At 46.9% G+C, this 9,381-nt stretch overlaps 1 protein-coding gene across 2 annotated transcripts; it reads right to left on the bottom strand.

Annotated features, from left to right (window-relative positions):
• Positions 1–6,433: 6,433 nt before the first annotated feature.
• LOC119337272 lies at positions 6,434–8,844 on the bottom strand. Of its 2 annotated transcripts, XR_005163125.1 has the most exons (3): positions 8,272–8,844; positions 7,278–8,116; positions 6,434–7,191 (listed from the first exon to the last, which is right to left on the bottom strand). XR_005163125.1 is itself a non-coding variant. In XM_037609390.1 (2 exons), exons 1-2 carry the CDS (start codon positions 7,549–7,551, stop codon positions 6,776–6,778), a joined length of 690 nt encoding a protein of 229 aa, XP_037465287.1. In that variant the 5' UTR covers positions 7,552–8,265; the 3' UTR covers positions 6,434–6,775. The 2 variants fall into 2 exon arrangements, 1 of the variants encoding a protein (XP_037465287.1); XM_037609390.1 differs by lacking the exon at positions 8,272–8,844 and having other exon boundaries at positions 7,278–8,265.
• Positions 8,845–9,381: the final 537 nt, after the last annotated feature.

Below are 9,381 nucleotides of genomic sequence, written 5' to 3'. Positions count from 1 at the left end.
AGGTGGTACTAATCTATCTATTTCTTGCCCATGGACTGTCTCACCCGTGACGTTTTCTTGCCCAAGGACCGTCTCATCGCACTGGTGGAATTCGTCACGTTTCATAGTCCTCCATCGAGTATGATTCCTTTCTTCAAATCAAACCTTCAATCTATATGTATGCTCCGGGCCAGGGGCTGCTCGAGGCCATGATCAAGGAAGACGATGAGGAGGACAAGCAACTCGGGGAGGAGAGGGTGGAAGGATGGCTACGGGAGTCGCCACAGACGACGAGTCAGCGGGAGGAACGCGATTAGCAGAGAGGGCGCGTGCTGCCTGGGTGGTGGAGGCGGAGAAGCGCCGAACCTGAGGCGGGTCATCTCGGCGAGCATCTTGCCGAGCAGGTCCGCGACGGGGAACAGTTGGCCACCGGCACCGGAGGCACGGCTAGCAGCCACACAGTGTGCCGATGGCCAGCAGGCGCCTGTGCGCTCGGCGTGATGGTGTCAGGTAGATTGGTTTGGAGTCAGATAAGTTCGGGAAAGAGTGCCGCTTTCTCATAGATGCAACGCCTGGTTCTCCAGCAACGTGATCGAGTTGCAGGACAGTCATCTTCTCCAGCGTCATGGCCGATGGCTGCCGCACCGGCTACCATTAGTGATGCCCGACGCGTACGTGGCCTTCTAGATCGGAGGCAGAGACTGCTGATAGTGTTAGAGTTTGAGTAGTATACATGTAATCTGAAACTACCTCTCTCTTTCTCTCCCGTATCCTCTTCTATCTCCTTGTAATAGCAGGATTCCTAATCCTTCTTCCTGTACTCCACGGCAAGATTTTGCCCCAATAAATAAACAGCTGCGGCTCCCTTACGAGGGAGTAGGAACGCTTTCGCCAATCTAATATGGTATCAGAGCCTAGTCTCTTCCCACATCTAGCGATCCCCTCATCTAGCGAAACAGAAACCAAGATATCGTCAGAAACCCAATCGCCATGGCAGGTTCCAGCAGCGTCGCCCTCAACCTCGGAGCGCCACCAACAGAAAAGCTCACGAGGGGAAATTTCCTTCTCTGGAAAGCGCAGGTAATGCCAGCGTTGCGAGGCACACAAGTAACCGGCCTCCTCGACGGCTCAGATGCCGCACCGCCAAGAACGGTGGAGGTCGCGAAGGCAGACAAGACCACAGAGATTCAGCCAAATCCTTTATATGGACCGTGGCTGGCAAAAGATCAACAGGTTCTGAGCTACCTGTTGAACTCGCTAACTCCTGAAATCCTGGCGCAGGTCATTGGTAAGGAGAGTACTCATGATCTATGGATTGCTCTTACCACACTATTTGCTGCGCAGTCCCAATCCCGGATAACAAATCTGAGAATTGCCATCTCCAACACTAAGAAGGGCAATATGTCAAGCAACTCCTTCATCACCAAGATGAAGAGTCTCGGAGATGAGCTCGCAGCCGCAGGCCGTCCAGTAACCGATGGCGAGATGGTCGACTACATCCTCGCCGGCCTTGATCGGGACTACGATCCTATCGTTGCAGCGGTCGGCGCCATCATAAACTCAATCACAGTTGATGATCTTTTCTCACAGATTTCAGCCTTCGATCAGAGGATGGAGATGTTGGGCGATGGACCATCAAGTTTCCGTTCGTCTGCAAACGCCATATACAGAGGGCGTGGCCAGTACCGCAACAGAGGAGGTCGTGGACGAGGGAACAGAGGGCGCGGCCGTGGCGATCGCGCCTCTCCTTCTCCTTCTCGCGGCGGTGGAGGCGCCGGTTACCAGCAACGCCAGGGCTACCAGCAACGCCAGGGCTACCAGCAACGCCAACAACAACCTCCACAACAACAGCAGCAGCAACATGATGGGGACTATCCAGAGTGCCAGATTTGCTATAAATTTCATCCTGGAGGTGCAAGGGCCTGCTGGCATCGGTATGATGATGATCATGAAGAGAAGAAGAAGGCCAACCTCATCACCAACTCCTACGGGATTGATACAAATTGGTACGCAGATTCTGGAGCTACCGAGCACATAACAGGGGAGCTCGACAAATTGACAATGAGAGAAAGGTATCATGGAGGTGACCAAATTCATACGGCAAGTGGATCAGGTATGGAAATTTATCATATTGGTAACTCAATTGTTAAAACCCCCAAGAAAGATTTGCATCTTAATAATGTCTTACATGTCCCTCATGCATCAAAAAATCTTGTTTCAGTTCATCGGTTTACTCTTGATAACCAAGTTCTCATAATATTCTATCCTTATTCTTTTGTTGTTAAGGACTTGGCAACGAGGAGAGTCATTCTTAGAGGAAAGTGTGAGGGAGGTCTCTACCCACTCATATCATCAGTTTCTTCATCATGTTCCTATAAACAAGCATGGAGTGTTACCAAACCATCTTCGGCAAAGTGGCATCGTCGCTTGGGTCATCCCTCTTCAACCATCGTTCAGCATGTTCTTAGTAGAAATAAACTTCCTTATGAGTCTAGTGTTGAGTCAGTTTGTGATGCGTGTCAACAAGCTAAGAGTCATCAATTACCATATCCTATCTCTACTAGTGTATCTACTGCTCCTTTGCAACTTATTTTTTCAGATGTGTGGGGACCAGCCCCTACATCAGTCGGTAGATTCTCATACTATGTAAGCTTTATTGATGATTATAGTAAATTTACTTGGATTTATTTGCTAAAGAAAAGATCCGATGTATTCCAAGTCTTTACAAATTTCCAAAATCTTGTTGAACGTCAATTAAACTCCAAAATCCTTGCTATGCAAACAGATTGGGGTGGTGAGTATGAAAAACTCAATTCCTTTTTTCAAAAAATTGGAATTTCACATCATGTCTCCTGTCCACATGCTCACCAACAGAACGGCTCTGCTGAGTGAAAACACCGTCATGTTGTCGAAGTAGGACTTGCATTGTTAGCTCATGCGTCTATGCCTCTTAAATTTTGGGATGAAGCCTTTCTTACTGCCACATATCTTATTAATATTTGTCCTAGCAAAGTTATCAAATGAGAACCCTATCACACGTCTTTTTGGTGTCACTCCAGATTACACATCTCTTCGTATTTTTGGTTGCGCTTGTTGGCCGAATCTTAGACCCTATAATACACGCAAACTTGCGTTTCGTTCAAAAAAATGTGTCTTTTTAGGATACAGTCCCATGCACAAAGGGGTTAAGTGTCTTGATGTCTCTACCGGTAGGGTCTATATCTCGAGAGATGTCATCTTTGATGAATCTGTATTCCCTTTCGAGTCTCTTCATCCAAATGCCGGCGCTCTCCTTCGAAAAGAAATATTGCTTCTACCGGATTTTGATCAAGGGGGTGATAACAGTTGTGCTAACCAAATTGATGAAAATATTCCTGCCTCTACTCCTACTGTTATGCCTATGCAGGTACCTGAAGAAAATTTGGTTCAAAATGATCAAAATCAGGCGTTATTTCATGTGAATGAGGAAGAAGAAGCTGGCGCAGACATCGAGGCAGATCCGGCGGCACCTGCTACACCTGTGCGCTCGATCGCCTTGGATCACTCACGCGGATCTACCTCGGATCCCGCCTCGCCCAATAGCAGCAGCGGACGGGCCAACCAGGTGACAGCGACCGCAGCGGGCCGCTCCGTTGGTGGGAGTGCGCGGGCCACGCGCGTGCAACCCAGGACAACGACGGGCTTGACAGCGACAGAGCGCATGCAACCAATGGGCGTCTGTGCAGATTGCATGCACCCGACGGCAGCAGCAGGATCTTCTGCAGGTAGAAATATTGTGGCCCAGGATAGCTCCATCTCAGGGTCCACCACACCGATGACTACAGGATCTGCTGCGTCTACCCAGTCTGCACATGTGGAAGGATCGCCTGGATCTTCTGTGGATAGTCAGATTGTGCCGTTTTCTGTGCAACCACAGCAACAACCTGCCACTACTTCAAGGGTTATGACCCGTTTGCAAAAAGGTATTAGAAATCCAAAAATACGGAAGGATGGCACTATACCATATGGCATGTTGTGTATTTCAGGTGAACCAGCAAAATTGAGTGATGCACTTGGAGATCCTAAATGGAAAAAGGCTATGGATGACGAATATGGTGCTCTCATGAAGAATAAAACATGGCATTTGGTGTCGGGCCAAAGAGGTAAAAATATCATTGATTGCAAGTGGGTTTATAGAATTAAGAGGAAAGCAGATGGCTCTATTGATAGGTATAAGGCACGTCTAGTTGCAAAAGGATTTAAGCAACGTTATGGTATTGATTACGAGGATACTTTTAGTCCTGTTGTGAAAGCTGCTACCATAAGACTCGTGCTAGCCATTGCTGTTTCTAGGGGATGGAGCCTTAGACAGCTAGATGTTCAGAACGCGTTTTTGCATGGTGTTCTGGAAGAGGAGGTCTATATGAGGCAACCACCAGGGTATGAAAATCAACAAGCACCACACTATGTTTGCAAACTTGACAAAGCTTTTTATGGTCTGAAACAGTCTCCTAGAGCATGGTTCTCAAGGCTGAGCTTGCAATTGAAGAGTCTTGGTTTTGTTGCATCCAAGGCTGACACGTCCCTCTTCATTTATAGCAAAGCAAATACTGTCATGTTTGTGCTAATTTATGTTGATGATATCATAGTTGCAAGCTCCTCACAAAATGCCACTAATGCTCTCTTGCATGATTTAAGTTCAGAATTTGCCTTGAAGGATCTTGGTGATTTACACTTCTTCCTAGGCATTGAAGTTAAGAAAGTTCAAGATGGCATAATGTTGAGTCAAGAAAAATATGCTACTGAACTTCTAACTCGTATGGGAATGAAGGATTGCAAGCCGTCACCCACACCATTGTCTTCTTCAGAACAACTTTCAGCACATGAAGGAGAACGTCTTAAGGAAAAGGAAAGCACAAAATATAGAAGCACTGTTGGAGCTCTACAATACTTGACTTTGACAAGACCAGACATATCATTTGCTGTAAACAAGGTTTGTCAATACCTACATGCTCCTACTTCTACTCATTGGTCAGCTGTCAAGAGGATTGTGCGATATATTAAGCACACTGTGAGTTTGGGACTTCAGTTCAGACGTTCTAGTTCTTCACTTGTTAGTGCTTTCTCTGATGCCGACTGGGCAGGATGTATCGATGACAGAAAGTCAACCGAAGGATTTGCGGTATTCTTTGGTTCGAACCTTATTTCCTGGAGTGCTAGAAAGCAAGCTACAATGTCAAGGTCAAGTACAGAGGCTGAGTACAAATTATTAGCAAATGCCACTGCTGAAATCATTTGGGTGGAATCGTTGCTTGATGAATTGGGAGTTAAGCAACGTCGTGTTCCATGTTTATGGTGTGATAATTTGGGAGCCACCTATCTCTCTACTAATCCAGTCTTTCATGGAAGGACTAAACATATTGAAATTGATTTTCATTTTGTGAGGGAAAGAGTGACAGAGAAGAAGTTGGACATAAGATTCATTCCATCCAAGGATCAAGTAGCAGATGGGTTTACTAAAGCTTTGCTGGTCAAGTCTTTTGAAGAATTCAAGAGAAATCTTAACATAGGATAGTTTAGATTAAGGGAGGGTGTTAGAATTTGAGTAGTATACATGTAATCTGAAACTACCTCTCTCTTTCTCTCCCGTATCCTCTTCTATCTCCTTGTAATAGCAGGATTCCTAATCCTTCTTCCTGTACTCCACGGCAAGATTTTGCCCCAATAAATAAACAGCCACGGCTCCCTTACGAGGGAGTAGGAACGCTTTCGCCAATCTAATAGATAGGACACTGCGCCTTGCTCTCCAATGGCCGGGTACATAGATATAAAGGTGTCCGACCGATCAATCTACAAGTGGTTCCGATCAACGATGATGGCACGACGACACGAGCTGATTTTCCAGGCAAACCTTAAAACATGCATGCATGCATATAGGTGAGATCAATCACAATACTTACTAGATCTGTATGCTTGTGTTTGTGGAATTCTAAAAGAAAAAAAATGCTAGGTTGTAACAAGATGAAGACCTTTGCTTTGAAGGATGGCCTCGTCACATTGAAGCAGTGATGGGCGCCCAGGGCACTAGCTAGATTGCAAGGACTTGGAAGGCAATGACAATAAGCTATTCAACTGGATGCATGCTTAATTGCTTATCAATCAAGGGCAAGCAGCTGGAATGCATGGCTGCATGCATAGAAGCGGAACGAGAGAACTCTAAAAACATAAACAACGTCATAGGTACTCAGGTGTCGTACCTATGTACTAATTATTGTCTAAATGAAAGTATGGCTGCATGCAGTTTTGACATCAGCTTATTTGAGCTAGGACTTCAAGTTGATTTGTGTTTTTCATTAGTGCCTCATCTCCCACATTTTATATTCACAGAATAATTACAAACACCGGTCTTTGCCTACATAAAACTCGAGTCTACCATGACTAAGTATATCTGTCGCTGCATTATGGATCCAATATATGTCATTCTTTCAATTACAAATGTTTTTATTAACTATTTTGATATAGATAGATAAATCATATACATCAAAGAGTCTTCTCAGGTCAAAGTTCCAGAGTTCTGCCTAGCCGTCAGCCGCACAAGGCAGCGAGAAGCAGGTAAACTCTCAAACACCTGGATTATCAAATTTATTTTATACCCGTTGCAACGCACGAGCCTTTTGCTAGTCTTTGCTAGCGATTTTGCAGGAAAGTCCCTTGGTTTTTGAGAATTCAATCCGCAGTCCTATTTTAAGTGGGTACGTGAGATAACGCTTCGTTTTACATAAACACCCCTGCATTAGTTACAATTCTACCCCGGTCCTTAATTAAACTGCTTCGCCGCCGGGCACCACCACCGCTTCTCCATTTGCCTTCTCCATCGCCTGGCACAGGCTGCAGCTTGCTGTCGGCTTCCACGCCGCAGAAGCGAAGGAAGGGATGATGCGTCCCGGCGGAAAAAAAGGAAGGGGGAGGGAAGTGAGAAGGAGGCGGGGTCGGCCTGCTGGTTTGTCCGGGCTGGAGAGGCTCGTGGCAGGGAGCTCCTCTCCTCTGCTTCGGGTGCGAGGCGGCCGAAGCGCTCGGGCTGCAGAGCTGCGGGGCGGGCCCGAAGGGTGGTGCGGGCGCTGGATGGGACTTGGTGTAGGTCTCCAACGAGATGGGGATGGCGTGGAGGGGGTCTGGACGCCGGCGCGTCCTTGGCCGGCGGCGCTCGGGCATCGGGCGGCCATGGACGTCTCTCTGTAGAAAAATAGACGACAGAGAGAGCTCTTAGAGAAGAAGCACGGGGGAGAGAAGAGAGATGGAGGAAGAAGGGAAGGGCTCACCGACGGCGCAGAGGAGGACGCCCGAATGAGGAAGCGGCAGGTCGTCCTCCTCCACATCGCCCAACGCGCGGCTTCTCCGGGCGCCGAACTGCCGCAGTTGTTGCTGTTGGCCAGACACCCGCAGCCGCGCACTCACCTGCGGCGAACGGAGGCGGGAGAGGGAGAGTGCCCGGCTGGCAGGGAGGGGAGGAAGAAAGGAGAGGTGTGGTGGTGGACAGTGGCGAAGACAGGAATAATTTTCAGGTGTGGCGGAGTTTGTAAAAAAGAAAACCATGTATAATATGATTATAAAGGCTCGCTAGAATATTAGATGTATATTTACTCTGCCTCAAGTTACTAGTCGTAGGTATGCCTAAGATATAGATGTTTTTGGACATGTTTTAGTATTAGATACATCCATATCTAGAAAAAGTTAAGACAAGTAATTTGAGACAGAGGTACTACTTTATATTTAGCAAATATACAAGACAAATCTAAAAAATGAGTACTGACACTCAAAATACATCACTAGATTTAAATTATATGGATGAATGTTCACCAATTTAATAAAGGAAATTAATCTATTAGTATTTCAACAAAGGGAAGGCACTAGATAAACTAAAACCGGAGAAATATTTGATCTGATATAGTCCAATTTCAGTTAACATATTCGCAAACAAATAACAATTTCAGTTAACGTGGCGCCGTCTGCTCACCCTCGCGGCCTCGCCGAGTCGGCGTTGCCATATACCGGTCAGAGCCTCGCCTCGCCTCGCCGGTGAACTGCCGCCACCTGCCACTGGCGCCACCGCCCCGGTGTACTGCCCTGCCTGTTGTGCCTCCGTCACGCAGATCACGGTCTAGAACAAGTACACGCACAGTCGGAACTCGGAAGGTTTCAGCCATAATCCATGTGCAGACGTGACGTGTAGTCAAGCCACGGACTTGACCCATCAGCAGCTAAGCCCAGCTTAAAACTTAAATATTGTATTAAAGTAATACTGTACGTACGTACTTGGGTCGTAGTTTAGGTATGGCATGCGCCAAACCTCGCCAGATAGCTGGCTTCGCCACTGGTGGTGGAGGAGCAAGGCAGTGAGAGGATGTGGTTGGACGAGGCATGTGGCCTTTAGCAGTCAACGCGAGCCACGAGCAGAGGAAGAAGCGAGAATGAGCGACGCGGGACCGGCCGAACCTCTGGGGCATGGCGCAGGTGGCGAAGGCTAGGAGGTCCAAATCAGGTCGTAGGTGAGGTTGCTGGCCTGATCCGGAGCACGGGGCCGACGACTGGGGCAGACGGCCAGATCAGGACGAGGCAAAGGAGCTCCAAGGCGCCAGCCATGGCGTCCTCTGGGTTCATCGCCGATTAGGGAGTGCTGCGCTGGCCAGCCACCACGGCCCGCGGACGTGCGGCTCCTGGCTAGATTGGATGGAGAAGAGGAAGAGGACCAGCGCTGGATTAGGATGAGCGGAGGAATTGGCGATCTGGATAAAAGAAGGAGATGAGTGGCGATGAGATAAGGCACGCAGTGGGCAGTGAGTACTTTTCTTTAATGAAATGGAATGAGATTCGTCTTGTACCGGCTGGAAGCTACTGGATGCACGCGTGCTAGCACCGAATTTTTCATTTTCCGAAAGAGCACCGATTAATACTTGATGATATTTGTTGTTAGTCCATACTCCCTCTGTTCTAAAATAACTCTCAATATAATTTTATACACAATTTTGTATTCTCTTCATTTCTAAATTTAAGTCTTTTATAAATTTTAATATGGACTACATATGAATGTATATAGACATATTTTAGAATGTGCTTTCACTCATTTTACTTCGTATGTAGTCCATATTGAATCTTTAAGAAGACTTATATTTAGGAACGGGGGAGTATTGTTAGTTAGTACAAGGGTGGGACACTTATTTTGAGACAGATGGAGTATAGTAATTAAAAGTGAATGAAATATTAAAAAGAAATATTTCTTAATGGAGAATATATTTGAAGCTCGCCAGTACTTGCTAACCATCAAGATATTCCTCAATTCTGCATGTCATCGATGTCATCAGTAAGATAGGGAGGAGAGAGCGAGAGATGAAGAATAGAGAGAGTGCGACACCATTGCATCTTGCT

Source organism: Triticum dicoccoides, chromosome 7B (assembly GCF_002162155.2).
Source record: "Triticum dicoccoides isolate Atlit2015 ecotype Zavitan chromosome 7B, WEW_v2.0, whole genome shotgun sequence".
Lineage (NCBI taxonomy): Eukaryota > Viridiplantae > Streptophyta > Magnoliopsida > Poales > Poaceae > Triticum > Triticum dicoccoides.
The sequence above is the reverse complement of the archived record's forward strand: the minus strand, read 5'-3'. Positions and strand labels throughout refer to the sequence as shown.

What these genes read in the sequence shown, in the direction of transcription:
- LOC119337272 (XM_037609390.1), bottom strand. Translation starts at nt 7,551, where the DNA reads ATGGTTTTCTTTTTTACAAACTCCGCCACACCTGAAAATTATTCCTGT. An exon ending in CGTCCTCCTCTGCGCCGTCG is followed by an intron (nt 7,192 to 7,277) that starts GTGAGCCCTTCC and finishes ATTTTTCTACAG; the next exon opens with AGAGACGTCCATGGCCGCCC.